The sequence below is a fragment of the Carcharhinus amblyrhynchos genome, chromosome 17 (genome assembly GCF_965287045.1).
Source record: "Carcharhinus amblyrhynchos chromosome 17, sCarAmb.v2.hapA, whole genome shotgun sequence".
NCBI classification, from domain to species: domain Eukaryota; kingdom Metazoa; phylum Chordata; class Chondrichthyes; order Carcharhiniformes; family Carcharhinidae; genus Carcharhinus; species Carcharhinus amblyrhynchos.
In genome coordinates, this window is record NC_137340.1 from 13,433,749 (window position 1) to 13,451,076 (window position 17,328).

Consider the following 17,328-nt stretch of genomic DNA (forward strand, 5'->3'; position numbering starts at 1 on the left):
AAACAATAGCAGCCTTTGAGATGGTCGAAGGTGCAACACCTGCCACTTTACCTCCTCCCTGCACACTCCCAGGTCCTAAACATCCCTTCTGGGTGAAACAGTGCTTCACATGCACCACCTTCAATCTGGTCTATTGCATTTGCTGCTCCCAGTGCGGTCTACTCCACATCAGAGACCAAACGCAGACTGGGTGACCGCTTTGCTGAACACCTTCGGTCTGTGTGTAAGCAGGACCCAGACCTCCCTGTCGCTTGCCCCTTTAACACACCACCCCGCTCTGCTGTCCACATGTCCGTCCTTGGCCTTTTGCAAAGTTCTAGTGAATCCCAATGCGAACTGGTGGAACAGCACCTCATCTTCTGATTGGGCACTCTGGACTGAATATTGAGTTCAATCACTTTAGGGGATGAACTCCCTCCCTCCACTCTCACCCCATTTCCATTTATTTTATTTCATTTTGTTTCTTCTCATTCGTCCGTTTTTATCATCCTTATTTCTCATTTCCATTTTTCCACTTCTCCATTCCCGCTCTCCATCTTGCGCCTTGTTTCTCGTTTTAATGAAAGTCACTCTGATTCCTCATTAGAGGTTCTGACAATATCTCAATCTCACCTGTATGGGACTGGAAGTGTCCTTGTTGACAATTTCATGTTCCTGGTCTCATGTTCCCTGCCCTTCTCACTATGTAAAGATAATCTAGTGTGTTTAACGTTTGAATACACCTGGGCGGAGTGGGGAGCAAAGGATCAGAATCACGCCTCTTTGGACTCAGGGTGAGTGGGTATATCCTGGAGGTGACTGCTCTCTTTATACTAATGTCCCTGATTGGGGATGATGTCACTGCTTGGGGAAATGGGGGTGTTGGGGTGGGAGGGGATGTGCTGCCCCAGTCTGTTCCAGTGACTGAATTTTCTTACCAACACTGAGGTCAATTTATCCTCGAAAAGCCACTAAAGAATCTCAGATCTGTCGATTCGTGGTGGGAATATGGTAAACAGTTGAGGTTAGTCAAACAGGCTGGGCTTATTGATTCTTTCTGTGTTGGCGTACGTGTCCAAGGTGTCAATAGGAAGCTTGGCGATCTGTGACATTACACGTAGCTCATGTTTTGAAACCAGTGTTTTTGGAGATAAGACAGTGATGTATAGGTTTATATCACACTTTCAGTTTCTGTTCTCACACTCCGGATATAAATAATCAGGAAAGGATGACACATCAAACACTCTTCATCACCTTGGAGGTAAAGTTGAAGAAAGAACTCAGCCTTCAATCAGCATTATGAGGTAAATAAGGAATTCTATCTGTATTAGACTTTTAGATATGTAAAGGAGTTTGTTTCTGAAATACAATTGCATAAATTATTCAGTTGTTGAGTGGGATTATCTGTCACATGAGACCTACAGATTAGTGTTTATGCTGCACTGAGACTAATGATTGTCAGAAGTAGTAAATCACGAAAGGTAAATCTACTAATAACATTGTATCAGGTAATAGTTTAGGTAAAATCAAGCTTAATTACCATTCAGACTTTACAGTAAATACAAAAATAAACTTCAATTCTAAACTGTTGCAATGTGGAATCAGGTATTCTGTAAGTGTCCTCAGGGAGATATTCGGGATCATGACTGCCTGGAATTATTAACCAATGGAAAACTGATAGTTGCAGTTCATCCTGCTGATGAGACCCCTCACTCCTTTTGGTTATCGCTCGAGGGCGGGTAGAGGCAGTCTCATCTTCAACCATGAGAAGTCTCACAACACCAGATTAAAGTCCAACAGGTTTATTTGGTAGCAAAAGGCACTAGCTTTTGGAGCGCTGCCCCTTGGTCAGGTGAGTGGAGAGTTCTGATCACAAACAGGGGATGTAAAGACACACACTCGGTTTACTTCCAGCAGCGAAGGCGTTGTGTGTGTGGCACCAAACGGAGTGTGTGCTTTTACATCCCCTGTTTGTGATCAGACCAAGGGTCAGAGTCTCCCAAAAGCTAGAGGTTTTTGCTACCAAATAAACCTGTTGGACTTTAACCTGGTGTTGTGAGACTTCTTACTGCGTTTACCCCGGTCCAAGGCCAGCATCTCCACATCGCGTCTGCGGGGGTGGGCCAGGCAGGAGAGCCTCCTGGGGTTGGGGGGGGGGGGTGGTTTGGCCTCGGGGGCGCCCTGGCCCTTACCCCCCTCCCGCGCGGGGGGAGGGGGTGGGTCTCAGTCCGACACTTTCGCCTGGCCGTTTTGCCCAAGCCGGGTCAAGTCGATCTGGATCTCTCTGGGTTAAAGAGTGGCCGCCACCACCGAGGGGCACGGCACACACGTCCGGTTTGCATGCTGGCAACTCCAATGGTGACACACGCACACACACATACACAGCGCCAGCGCTGCTGGAAGGGCTTCGCAGTTGGTGCCACACACACAGCCCAGCAGGGGAGGATGTCTTTGCAGTCCGATGTGAAGATGCCGGCGATGGACTCGGGTAAACACAGTAAGAAGTCTCACGGCACCGGGTTAAAGTCCAACCAGTTTATTTGATAGTAAACTCACAAGCTTTCGGGGTTTGCCCCTTCCTCAGGTGAGTGGAGAGTTCTGGTCTCAAACAGAGCATGTAAAAGGCACGCACAGTTTACAGATTACTGATTAGAATGCAAGTCTTTACAGCTAACCTGCTATTCAAGTCTTAAAGATGCAGACAATGTGAGTGGAAAGAGTATTAGGCATAGGTTAAAGTGATGTGTATTGTCTCCAGACAAGTGTTCGCCCTTCAGCGGTCACGGGCATTCAGCCTCTGATCTTCGGGTAAACATTCTCCAAGGCAGCCTTCACGATACAGGACAGCACAGAGTCACTGAGCAGAGACTGATAGCCAAGTTCCGCACACATGAGGACGGCCTCAACCAGGATCTTGGGTTCATATCACACAATCTGTAACCCCCATGGCTTGACTAAACTTGTAAAATCTCACTTACCGTCCTGTCTGGAGACAATACACATCTCTTTAACCTATGCCTAATACTCTTTCCACTCACATTGTCTGCATCTTTAAGACTTGAATAGCAGGTTAGCTGTAAAGACTTGCATTCTAATCAGTAATCTGTAAACTGTGCGTGCCTTTTACATGCTCTGTTTGAGACCAGAACTCTCCACTCACCTGAGGAAGGGGCAAACCCCGAAAGCTTGTGAGTTTACTATCAAATAAACTGGTTGGACTTTAACCCGGTGCCGTGAGACTTCTTACTGTGTTTACCCGAGTCCATCGCCGGCATCTCCACATCGGACTCACATTTGTGGTGGGTAAGTTGTTGGAAGGTATTCTGAGAGACAGGATCTACAGGTATTTAGAGAGGCAAGGACTGATAAGGGGCAGTCAGCATAGCTTTGTGAGTGGAAAATCATGTCTCGCAAATTTGATTGAATTTTTTGAAGGGGTAACCAAGAAGGCAGATGAGAACAGTGCAGCTGACGTTGTCCACATGGACTTTAGCAAGGCCTTTGACAATGTACTGCATGGTACTTTGTTGCATAAGATTAAATCCCACAGGATCCAGGGTGAGGTAGACAAATGGATACAAGATTGGCTTGGCGACAGAAGCCAGAAGGTGGTTGTAGAAGGTAAGTTCTCAAACTGGAGGCCTGTGACCAGCGGTGTGCCTCAGGCATCAGTGTTGGGTCCACTGTTATTTGTCATTTATATTAATGATTTGGGTGAGAATATAGGAGGCATGGTTAGTATGTTTGCAGATGACACCAAGATTGGTGGCATAGTGGACAGTGAAGAAGGTTATCTCAGATTGCAACAGGATCGTGATCAATTGGACCAGTGGGCTGATGAATGGCAGATGGAGTTTAATTTAGATAAATGTGAGGTGATGTATTTTGGTAGATGGATCCAGGGCAGGACTTATTCAGTTAATCGTAGACCACTGGGGAGAGATATAGAAGAAAGAAATCTAGGAGTACATGTTCATAGCTCCTTGAAAATGGAGTCACATGTGGACAGAGTGGTGAAGAAGGCATTCGGCATGCTTGGTTTCATCAGTAGAACATTGAATACAGGAGTTGGGACATCTTGTTGAAGTTGTACAAGACATTGGTAAGACCACACTTGGTCACCCTATTATAGAAAGGAAATGACCAAACTAGAAAGAGTGCAGAAAAGATTTACTAGGATGCTACCAGGACTTGATAGCTTGAGTTATAAGGAACACTGGATAGACTGGAATTTTGTTCTCTGGAGCGTAGAAGACTTATGGGTGATCTTATAGAGGCCATAAAAAAAATGAGGGGCATAGACCAGCTAGCCTGTCAATATCTTTTCCCAAAGGTAGGGGAGTCTAAAACTAGAGGGCATAGGTTTGAGATGAGGGAGAGAGATACAAAAGGGTCCAGAGGGACATTTTTTTCACACAGAGGATGGTGAGTGTCTGGAAAAGCTGCCAGAGGTAGCAGTAGATGCAGGTACAATTTTGTCTTTTAAAAAATGTTTAGACAGTTACATGAGTAAAATAGGTATAGAGGGATATGGGCCAAACATGGACAATTGGGACTAGCTTAGTCATTAAAGAGACATGGACAAGTTGGGCCAGAGGGCCTGTTTCCATGTTGTAAAGCTTTGTGACTCTATGACTCTACTGCTGCCTATTTCTGTGACTGCTGCCATAGAGTTCTGCTGTCTGCTCCAATGTCTGTTCTGCTGCTTCAATCTCCTTGTCTCCCATTCTCCTCTCATTAGCAAGCGCAATAAGGGGCAATAAATATTATTAACTTGCGCAACAAATACGCTTTTAAAATACAAAGTCTTTTTTTTCCTAATCCCCTCTTCTATGTCTGAGAGTATTTGAGTATAATGAAATGTAGTGGACTTTTATTCATCTCACATGTTTTGCATCTAAAGCGTGTTACAGTCTGCAAAGTGTGTTTTGATGTCTCCGTCACTGTGATATTGTAGGAAGCACAGGTGACAGGTTACACATAACAAGCTGCACAAAGTGATACTGACCGGGTGGTCTATTTTAGTGATTTTGATGAAGGATAAATATTTGTCAGGATAATGAAAATATTCATCTAAGAGGCTAGGAGGAGCTCTGTTTAAATGACACATCCAAAAATATGCTGAGTCAAACCATGTAGCACCTCCCTCAATGTAGCACAGCAGTTTAAAATATCAGAGTCTCAGGAGTGAGACAAACACTCAACCTTCTGACTCAGGTAAGAAGGTATGTGACTGAGTGTTCCCAGTCACATACCTTGGAGAACAGAACATAAGAACATAAGAACATAAGAAATAGGAGCAGCAGTAGGCCAACTAGCCCTTCGAGCCGGCCCCGCCATTCAATAAGATCATGGCTGATCTGTCGTGGCTCAGTTCCACATTCCCGCCCTCTCCCCATAACCCTTAATCCCCTCTCTTATCAAAAACCCATCAACCCGCGTCTTAAAAATATTTAGCGAGGTAGCCTCCACCACTTCAACGGGCAGAGAATTCCAGAGATTCACCACCCTTTGAGTGAAGAAGTTCCTCCTCAACTCCGTTCTAAACCGCCCCCCCTTTATCTTGAGGCTGTGCTCCCTAGCCCTACTGTCCTTTCTGAGCGGGAAGAGTCTCTCTACCTCTATCCTATCCATCCCATTCATCATCTTATACGTCTCAATGAGATCTCCCCTCATTCTTCTAAACTCTAACGAGTACAAGCCTAATTTATTCAGCCTCTCCTCATAGCTCAACCCCTTCAACTCTGGCATCATCCTAGTAAACCTCCTCTGCACTCCCTCCAAGGCCAAAATATCCTTGCGTAAGTACGGCGACCAAAACTGCACACAGTACTCCAGCTGCGGCTTCACCAATGCCCTATAGAGCCGCAGCAAGACCTCCCTACTTTTATGTTCAATCCCCCTCGCGATGAAGGCCAGCATCCCATTCGCCTTCCTGACCACCTGCTGCACCTGCAAGCTGGGTTTTTGCGACTCATGCACAAGGACCCCGAGGTCCCTCTGCACAGTCGCCTGCTGCAGTTTTTCTCCACGCAAGTAATAATCCTTCCTACCATTATTCCTACCAAAGTGGACCACCTCGCACTTGCCAACATTAAATTCCATTTGCCATTTCCTGGTCCATTCGCCCAGCCTATCTAGATCCTTCTGCAGACTCTCCACACCCTCCGCACAATTTGCCTTTCCGCCAATCTTGGTGTCATCCGCAAATTTCGACACCCTACACTCGGTTCCCTCCTCCAGATCATCTATATAAATGGTAAATAGCTGAGGCCCCAGCACCGACCCCTGGGGCACTCCACTAGTCACCATCCGCCAATCCGAATAGCACCCATTGACCCCCACTCTCTGCCTCCTATTTGACAACCAGTCCTCTATCCACGCTAACACCCTACCCCCAACTCCATGCCCCCTGACCTTCTGCAATAACCTCTTGTGAGGTGCTTTGTCAAACGCCTTCTGAAAATCAAGAAAGACCACATCCACCGGCTCTCCTCTATCCACCGCCCTAGACACAATGATTTACTCCATTTCTGGCATCCTATGCATCTACTGCCTACCTGTTCAGCTATTTCAGATAGTTCTTCCCTAATCCACAACCCCCTATCCTGTGCACCAGACCTCCCCACCCTCTCTTCTCCTTACGCTATCAGCAACAACAGAATTGTGCACAACCACTCCCTGTAATCTCATGGCCTGGCATATCTTCCATCCCACCATTAACAACAAACCAGGGGATTAACCTTTGTTCAATGGCGTGTACAGGAGGACATGCCAGGAGCAGCATCAGGCATACCTACAGATGAGGTGTCATCCTGTTAAAGCTACAACACAGGATTGCTTGCATACCAAACAGCATAAGCAACAAATAACAGACGGAACTGAGTGATTCCACACCCGATAGATCAGACATAAGTTCTGCAGCCCAGTCACATCCAGCCCTAAATTGTGGTGGACAATTAAACAACTCACTGGGGGTGAAGGCTCCACAAATATCCCCATCCTTCATGATGAAGGAGCCCAGCACATCAGTGCAAGGCTGAATCATTCTCAACAATCTTCAGCCAGAATTGCCATGGTGGATAATCTATCTCGTCCTCCTCCTGAGATCCCATCACAGATGTTAGTCTTCAGCCAATTCGATTCACTAGACAAGACACCAGGAAATGGCTGGAGACACTAGATGTGTCAAATGTTACGTGTCCTCACATTATTCTGATACTGAACACTTGTGCTCCAGAACTTGCCATGTCCCTAACCAAGCTGTTCCAGTACAGCTACAACACTAGCATCTACTGGGCAATGTAGAAAATTACCCAACTGTGTCTATACTCAAGAAACAGGACAAATCCAACCAAGACAATTACCGCCCCATCAGTCTATTCTTAATCATTGGTAAAGTGATGGAAGTGATTATCAATGGCACTCGCTTAAGACTAACCTACTCAGTGACCCCCAGTTTGGGTTTTACCTGGGTGATTCAGCTCCTGACCTCATTACAGCCTTGGTTCAAACATGGACAAAACAGCTGAATTCCAGAGGTGAGGTGAAAGTGACTGCCCTTGACATGAAGACGGCAGTTGACTGAGTATAGCATGAAGGAGCCCTAGCAAGACTGGAGTCAATAGGAATCAGGAAAACACTCCACAGGTTGGAGTCATACCTGGCACAAAAGAAGATGATTGTGGTGGTTGGACATTAACCTTCTTGGTTCCAGGACATCATTGCAGGAGTTCCTCAGTAATGTCCCAGGAACAAGCATCCTCAGCTGCTTCATTAGTCACCTTCTTTCAGTCATAAAGTCAAATGATTGCACAATGTTCAGCACCATTTGCAACTCCTCACATTCTGAAGCAATCCATGTTCAAATGCAATAAGATCTGGATACTAACCAGGCTTGGGCTGACAATTGGCAAGCAACATTCATGCTACACATGTGCTAGACAAAGACCATCTCCAACAACAGAATCTAACCATCGCTGCCTGGAATTCAATGGTATTACCATTGCTGAATTCCCCACTATCAACATTCCTAGGGATTACCGTTGACCAGAAACTGAATTGGACTAGTCATATAAATTCCGTGACTATAATAACACGTCAGAGGCTAGGAATTTTGCCTTAACTTAACTCCTGACTCCCCAAAGCCTATCCACCATCTACAGGTCAGAAGTGTGATAGATGAGTGCAGCTCCAACGACACTCAAGAAGCTCATCACCAGCCAGGACAATGCATCTGTTTGATTCCACAAACATTCACTCCCTCCAACAATGTAACAGCAGTGCCATCTACAAGATGCATTGCAGGAACTCACCAAGGTTCATTAGGCAGCACCTTCCGAACTCATGACCACTACAATCTAGAAGGATAAAGGCAGCAGTCACATGGGATCACCATCAACTGCAAATTCCCCTCCAAGCCACTCACCATCCTGACTTGGGAATATATCACCGTTCCTTCACTGTTACTGAGTCAAAATCCTGGACTTACCAACTTCCACAGGCGGGGTGTGCCCGTATCTCCAAGATCGTATTGCTTCAAGAAAGCAGCTCACTGCAAACTTCTCAAGGGCATCCAAGGATGGGTAATAAATTCTGGTTTGGCAGCTATGCCCACATCCCTTAAATGAACAAAGGGAAAACCCTACCCCTTTAACTAAGCTCTTAGTCGCATATCCTAATATCTTGTTATGAGATGTTTTGTCAATTTTTGTTTGCAAGCACTACTGGGGGGGTCTTGTTAAAGGATATAGGTAAATGTGGGTTGTAAACTCTCAATGTGTGCTGCTGTAGATTAAGGTGTTGTTCAAACTGTGAAATATTAATCACTACTTTTTTTTATATCAGAATGCCTTTACAAGCTGAAATCTGATCTTTAAACCAAACATCCCGGAGGCCCAGGAAACAAAAACACATTTTGATTTCCAGTGCCCCAGTTGATTATCCAACCCTGTAATGGCATTTTTGTCTCTTGTGACCTCCTGCCGATTATCATTTCAGCCCAACACTCTTTCTGAATGTCAGTCCCCAGAGACAAGCAGCAACATTTGGGTGTGCTGGCCACAGAATCAACAATGTTCCTTTCCATCATTGGGGTAGAAATTTGCCTGGAAATAGTTTGGCCTTGTCACTCTATCCTCCGGATTCCACAGCCACTGTCCGAACTAAATCCTCTACAGCAGCCCATCTCCAATGGTAGAAAAAATGCACTGACAACATTCATAGAATCATAGAATCCTACAGTACAGAAGGAGGCTATTCAGCCCATTGTGTCTTCACCAACCACAATCCCACCCAGGCCCATAACCCCATATATTTTCCCTAGCTAGTCCCCCTGACAGTAAGGGTCAATTTAACATGGCCAATGCATCTCACCCGCTTAACATCTTTGGACTGTGGGAGGAAACTGGACCAACCTGAGGAAACCCATGCAGACAGGTGGAGAACATTCAGACTCCACACAGACAGTGACCCAAGCCAGGATCTTTGGCGCTGAGAGACAGCTGTGCTAACCATTGTGCCACCCATAGATATTATAGAGCAAAGATCTGAAAACTTGATAAAATTGTGCAGAATCAATTGAATAGAGCAGCAGATGGATAATGATAATGAAAATGAATTGTTCCATTGTTCATTGGTTCTTTGAAAGCCATTTCCTGCTGCCAAACTAACAGTAGTCCTTTGATAATCTTTATAATGAAATGAAAATAACTGATTTACACAACCAGGAAAATATCATCATGTTTATTTCCCAGTTCAGACAAATTTGAGCAGCAGAATTGTAGGATTTCCCTGTCTGCAGCCTTGCTGTTCTCCACATTTTCCCAACCTACCTGTGACAATGCCGGCCAATGACAGGCCGGAATATCCCATCCTTATCAAAATCCAGGCAGATTCACACTGGTACTATGTACGCTGTAAATCAGCAATGGCACTGGAGGCACCTTCCCATTCTGACCTGTCTGATAACTTTCTATCTAATCCTGGATTGTCAAATGCTTTGGGGTGATTCTGAGTGAGGGGTATTCAGTCACGTTCCTATTGATGGAGCTCCACATCATTGCCCCTTCAGTAAAACCCAGGCCAAATATCTGAACATGTGGGTTCTCACATTCTGAGCAGGATCACTATTGCAATAATACATCAGGTTGAAACTACGGTCCACAGGAGTTTCATCTGAGCCATATTCCGTGTTTCACCTGGTTTCTGAGTCTGAAATGGTGCTTACGTGAATTGTACCTCTTACACATTCCAGATACCAGCTTTATGACCTCATCTAGCCCCTCCCTAACCTTGTGACCTCACCACCCCCTCCCCCACTCTGTGACCTCACCAGCCCCTCCCACTCTGACTTCGCCAGCCCCCCTCCCCCACTTTACCTCATCAACCTCCTTCCCCATTCAGCGGCCTTATGAACACCCCGACTCCATGATCTCATCAATACCCATGACTCCATGACCTCATCAACACCTGGTTCACAATTTGCCCTCCCCTCTCCATGACCACATACACTGCTCCTCTCTCTGTGACTTCATCAACACCCTCCCAACAATTATTCCATGACTGCACCAGCTCCCAAGTCCTTACTCCATTAATTTACGAACCAACGTCCCCCAGACTGTGACCTCAAATCAGCCACCCTACTGACTGCTGATACCCTCTAACATGCAACTAGTAATGTTTTGTGCAATGGAGAAAGGCCTTTGATAGTAACATCATGAGCAGGGGGGAATCATACAGAGGAAGTGCCTCCAGCATGTGATTGAGACACCAACCATGTTACATTTGGCTGTTGGCCTTGGATGTGTGTGATTCCCTGTGGCAAGAAAATCCCTCATAAAATTATAGAATCTCTACAGTGCAGAAGGAGGCCATTTGGCCCATCAAGTCTGTACCAATGACACTCCCACCCAGGCCCTATCCCATAACCCCAAATATTTACCCTGCTAATCTCCTAATACTATAGTCAATTTAGCCTGGCCAATCAATCCATCCGACACATCATTAGACTATGGGAGGAAACTGGAGCACCCGGAGGAAACTCAAGCAGACATGGGGAGAATGTACAAATTCCACACAGACAGTGGCCTGAGGCCGGAATTAAACCCAGGCTCCTGGTGCTGTGAGGCAGCAATGCTAAACACTGTGCCACGTGCCACCCTGAACTCCATTAACATGGTTAACTCAAACTCCCAAGGTGTAACCGGGAACTTGATTTACAATTCATTGTTGCTGCACAGATTTCCCAGGATCGAGGAACATAACAATAAAATGGAGGTGGGAACTGGCAGCTCCACAAGCTAAGTATCTTCTTCAGCACTCCTTGTGGGGCCAGGGGTAGCAGAGATGCTCCTTCCAGGCCTAACAAGAAAGCGTTTGGCCAGTTTTATCTTGATTGTTGACCACACCGCCCATCACAGCTTCGATCTCCCCTCAGCATCACTGCCTCTGCACTTCCCTGTAAATACTGAGATCTCGTGGACTGAGGGGCCTCAATTACCACACGGGTGCAAACTACATATGACTTTCTGAACATGTGGGAACCTAGCATTACAGCAAATCTGATAGCTCTCTCATTCTGGCTCTCATGCATTCTAGTTTTCACAAAGAAGTTCAGAGGCCTTTAAGATCGATCAGTGATGTCTATTATAGCCCGACAGTTACATGGGTAAGATTGGTAGAGAGATAAGCCAAACACAGACAATTGGGGTTAGCCTATTGGCAAAACCTGCCCAGCATGGACAAGTTGGGCCAAAGGGACTGTTTCCATGCTGTAAACCTCCATGAGTCTATAGATAATATATAACTATAAAGGGATATGTACAAAGTGTATCCCAGCATACAAGCTAATTCCATGCTGATTGCTACACAAGTCTCCATCATGTCTGTCCCATGTTGACTATCATGTGACTCTCTACATCACACTGTATGCGGTACTGTTCTCCAGTCCCACATTAACCCTTGCAATGCCAAACAGCCCTCTGTCATGGGCTGTGAGGGGTAAAGGCATTGCATGGCCACTTGATCCAGTGGGAAAAAGCTGCAAACGTCAATAAGAATCCACTGAGAATTCCTGAGCCTCCTGTATTACTGCATCTCGGTAATGTCCAGGACACTGATCCTCTCTCTGCTGCAAAAACCTGTGTCGTGGTGGTGGTGGTGGATGGGGGGGAGTAACATGTGGCTGAGGAGAAGGTAGCTGCTCTTCATGTCATTCAGGCTGGTGTTGTTGCTGCTGCTCCAACCCAGAGGTCCAACAAACATCTCCCATGCTGCAGTGAAGACTGACAGCACAAAATGCAGACTAAAGTGAGGAAAGTCTAAAGTAGCAGAAATGTCCTCAACGTTCTGCAAATTACCAGCAAATAGTGAACATAAGTACTCAGCAAAGGTTCTGCACACAAAATCTGTTCATTGAGGGAAAGAGAGAACTGCTTGCAACATTATGTAAAGGCTTTCAGGTCACAGTTAACTGTCCTATCAAACTCAGGCCTCGCAGCCCCTCTTGTGCACTTGCCTTATTGTTATTGAGCTTTGCACAGCTCAGGGAATCCTGCTAAAGGCAGGATACAGGGCTGCATCTACCGTCAACTGATCTTTGTCATCACTGACCTAACTGCTGCATTGGGCTGTCCCACACGCCTCCAGAGCAGCACTGCTTAAATGTGGGAGGCGATGAGCCTTGGCAGAGTTATAACACATCAGCATATTTGAACATTTAACCAACCACACGCACTCATCGCCAGCTTTGCAGCTGTAAATTCTGCCCATTGTTTGATTTCATCAGGGGGTAAATTCCCTGAACTAGCTTAGAGAGTCTTCAGACACGGCCTGCCAATGTGCGATTAATGTGGCTGACAAAATTCGGCAGAAATCTTAATCATAACACATCATTAAACAGAAGCCTTACACCACAACCCTGAATTTCTTTGTCTCCAGCTCCTTCCGATGGCATCTGCAACATTTCACTATCTAATACGCACAAATGCAGTTTCCAGTTGACTGATGTTATGTTTGCTGATGAACGTCCACTTTGCATGTTAGTGAGTTCTCGACAAAGTAGCAACTAGACTCAGGAACCCAATGTCACAGTACAAAAGATAAAAATTTATTAAAGACCAGTGATCAATGGGAGAAATTAGCCTGATGACCACAGATACAAAATATCTGGATTTCTTGAACAAGTTCTGAAGTTCTCAGTAAAAATCAGAAATTATATATTTTCTTTATCAGATTTCCTACCCTCCATTAGTTTAAAATTAATTTCATTTTGTATACACGCATCAATACAAATCTCTGACAAGTATCTCAGACACTTCAATGAAGTGTCCAGCATAATGGCATCTCATTAGTCCATTCAATCCCGATGTTAACTGCCTTCCTGGCTGAAGCTACTTCCCTGTTGCCAGGTTATACTCGATGCTACGGTAAAGGTTAAAGTGGATGTTCCCACTGGCTCACTGTCAAACTGAATGGACATGTACTCCTGCAGCCCGGGACATATCTAATCTGAGTCTGGGAATGACTGAACTTATTCATTATTGTTGCAATGTGTATTCCCTCAACAGAAACATTCTGATATGAATTCAGCTAATGAAAGGGATCCCAGGCCTTTGGCTCTGAACTATTCACCTTTCCTATTATGTCTTTCGGTAACTTGCTTTGGCCAAAGTGAACAATGATTCATACAATACTTAAAATACATCTAAAATATCATCATAGATGTTTTAAAATCATAGTCATTTGTTTAATTCTTTTATTGTATCCATATATGTGTAAGATATTCTCTTGTTTTAAGAATCATTTAACTCTTTACAGTTAGCTTTGTTAGTGTCTTATGTGTACTGTCTAAAAACTAAAAGAAAAAAAATCAAAATAATCACTTTCTGTACCTAATCAGGTTAGCCATAATGACAGGGCTATTAGATTTGATGCAATGCTGGATTCCCACAAGTTAACAAAATAATAGTTTGCACCCGTGTGACAACTAAGGCCCCTCTCCTCACTCCACAAGGTCTCAATATTCACATGGAAGTGCAGAGACAGTGATGGTGAGGGGACAGAGATATCCCTGGTATACTATCAAATGCAAATCAAATCCATGGTTAGAAATCATCCAATGATCAATTATGCAGTTTAGATGGATTACGAAATATTTTCTTCTCTTGCATTAATGCACAGAGGATATATTCACAGTGGAGTTTGATTTGGGAAGATGGTTCAATGGCCATCAGATAGGACACCAACCAGCAGAAAGAAGACAAGTGTAAGAACAGAAAGGTTACAAAGTAAATCCCTTCACTTTGCTGGAAGGTTTTGCTGATATACTCATTGTGGGACCAGAGGTTTCAGGAACATTGAGTCCTGGAGTCAGGAGCAGCTCTTAGATAATAAAACTGGATGGAGGAGCTGGGAAATGGATCAGTGTGAGATGGATTTTGACAATTTTTATTTCTCTTGCAGTGACCAAGGGAAGGATTTGTTGAAAGTGAAGCTCGATCAGCTTCAATGTCACTTCACGTGGGTGCCACAGAAAGAAAACATTGACTTGGACGATATGAAGCAAAGATTAGAAGATTCAATTCAGTCTGGTGTGAAATATCGAGCCACGTCTTACAACCAACTCGCTTTTGTAAACTGTCTACAAGGAAACTGTGAGGAGGCGATTCAAAACTTACAGGAAGCTGAAAAGATTCTGAGGGAGAATCATGAAGATGAATTTGAAAAAAGAATCATCATCACCTATGGAAACCGTGCCTGGGTCAATTATCACATGGGACAACTGACAGAGGCTCAGTCCTACCTCGACAAACTGGAGAGGATCTGTCAACAATTCCCTGATGCCTCTCGGTATACAGCAATGATACCTGAGGTGTACAGGGAGAAGGGTTGGGCACTGCTGAGCTCTGCTGCTCGATATTATGAAGAGGCAAAGGAGTGTTTTATAAAGGCTCTGGAACAAGATCCAGTTAATGTTGAATGGAATCTTGGATATGCGACTGCTCTGTCTCGTCTGGAATGGTTTTCTGGAATCAGAAAGAATCATGCACCCAGTGAATCAGTAAATCAGTTCAGACGTGTGCTGGAGCTTGATCCGGATCATGGTGAAGCCATGGTGTTGCTGGCTCTAAAACTACAAGAGCTTGATCGGAAGGAGGAAGCGTTCACATTAGTTGAACAAGCGTTGCACAAATTCCCCAATTTCCCACACGTGATTCGCTATGTGGCAAAATTTTTGAGAAAAGAAGGAGCTGTGGATAAATCAATTGAGTTGTTGAAGAAAGCGTTAAAAATTACTCCAAAGTGTGCCTTCCTACATCACCAAATAGGTCTGTGTTATAGAAACAAACAAATAGCACTGACCAAAAATTCATGCTACAGGGACTCTCACAATCCTGCTTTTCAGCAGCAAGCTGAACTGATCAACCAATGCAAATATTATTTTAAAAAAGCCATTGAGCTCAGAAAATCATTTACTAATGCACAAATAGATTTGGCACTCATATTTATAAAAAATAAAGAATATCTGAAAGCAAGGGAGATATTCAGGAATTTACAGAAACTGGAAGATCTTCGTCCCGAAGATAAGCAGGCGATACATTATCAGAGTGGATGTTTTGAACTGTCTCATGGGCGCTCAGAATCGAATGCCATCAGCCACTTTCTCAAAGGATATAAAATCAAACATGCCTCAAAATCACGGCAGTTGTGTCGTGAAAACCTCAATACATTAATAGCAAAACGACTTCGCAGGAATCCAAGTGACAGCGAAGCCAATAGAGTTCGAGGGTTCTTGCACCAGCTGGATGGGGAGAGATGAGAAGCTATTAGATGCTTTGAAAAAGCCTTGGAGTTGGATCCTGTCAATGAAGGATATCTAAGTGCCCTTCGCGAATTGCGCCTTTCCATCGAGACCGACAATGATTTTCCTGACTAAAGCTAAACAGCATGTCTGAACTCTAACCTATAAACAGTTTCTATTAAGGCAACGTACTGTGTCAGAGCCCCAGAGCTTTATCAGCTCTGATGAAGAGTCTTCCAGATTCAAAACATTAGCTCTATTCTATCTCCACAGACACTATTAGACCTGCTGAGATTTTCTAGCATTTTCTGTTTTTGTTGTACTGTTGTCTTGTACACACAGCTTCTACCTAGTACATCTGTTACCTTTGGTGAACTTTATCTTTTATTGGGAATTCTACAACGTACAGCCCAAGGTAGTCCAAGACTTCACATTTACTAACTCTCAGTACACACTATTTTCATGTATCTCACATCACTAATGACTTCAGCATTGTGACGAAGCACATGGGTGCATCTAAAACCCTGGTATGGTGATATATAATTTTGTTTTTGGAATGATGTGAAGGATCACATGAAACCCCAGTGAGAATAACAAGTCCTGTCATCATGTAACAATTACTAACGACTATTTATTAAATGAAAGACAAAAACACATGATTAGGATTATAATACTTTAAGACAATTAAATGTATGAATCACTAAACACACACACAGTTTATAAAGAAATTGACCCTTGTTCCAAAATAACTAAGAAAGATATTTAAACAGCCTTTATGAACGTTTCTGTGTTACTTTGGCTCTAAGACTTCTTAAATGTTTAAATTGCCTCTCAGCTGTTTCTCAGGCTCTTAGCTGTTACAATTCTGTAAGTGCCGGAAAATAAACCCTCTTCGATTCTCCCTTCTATGTATCTGGGCTGCCTGTATCTCTCACATTCCATGATTTTTAAAGTTAGCATCTGTATACCTCCACTGATCTCTCAGTTGTCCGGGTAAGCTGTTTCCTGATGATATGACTATTCATATCTGAATTGGTTTTCTGCATGCCTATTAATCTCATTACTGGAAAGATCGCATTTCATCATCCCTTTGGAATTCTGGCTACTGCTGTCACTGGGCATTTTTTTAACTGTTGTTGAGCCAATCTTCCCATCATTCCTTATTAAATTGTTATTCCTGCTGTTACTAGGCAGATGCATGACAACACATTTAACATTAACCTTTTAGACTACATCTCCTTCAGGTCTCTGACTCAATTAAATACATCATTAATATCATACTAGATGTTCCTCTGAAGGCTTTGCATTGATCCATGGTTCACAGAGATAAGCATTATGGTATTGTCACCAATCTCCCTGATCGTATTCTCTGCTGTTTTGGAGGTTGTACAAGATTCAAGGTTGTCTTTTGAAAATGGTAATAATAGGAGCTGAATTATCAAAGGCCACTACTCCCTGTACAGTTGTGTTACTGACTATCTGGGTAATTGATTCATTCCATTGATGGTTTTCTCTTGTAAAGATACATCTGTTCCTCTTTCTTCTCA

At 44.0% G+C, this 17,328-nt stretch overlaps 1 protein-coding gene across 1 annotated transcript; it reads left to right on the top strand.

Annotated features, from left to right (window-relative positions):
- Window positions 1–1,202: 1,202 nt before the first annotated feature.
- LOC145354333 (antiviral innate immune response effector IFIT1-like) lies at window positions 1,203–16,682 on the top strand. The gene is made up of 2 exons (XM_080205503.1): window positions 1,203–1,283; window positions 14,443–16,682. Exons 1-2 carry the CDS (start codon window positions 1,279–1,281, stop codon window positions 15,797–15,799), a joined length of 1,362 nt encoding a protein of 453 aa, XP_080061629.1. The 5' UTR covers window positions 1,203–1,278; the 3' UTR covers window positions 15,800–16,682.
- The last annotated feature ends 646 nt before the right edge of the window (window positions 16,683–17,328 follow it).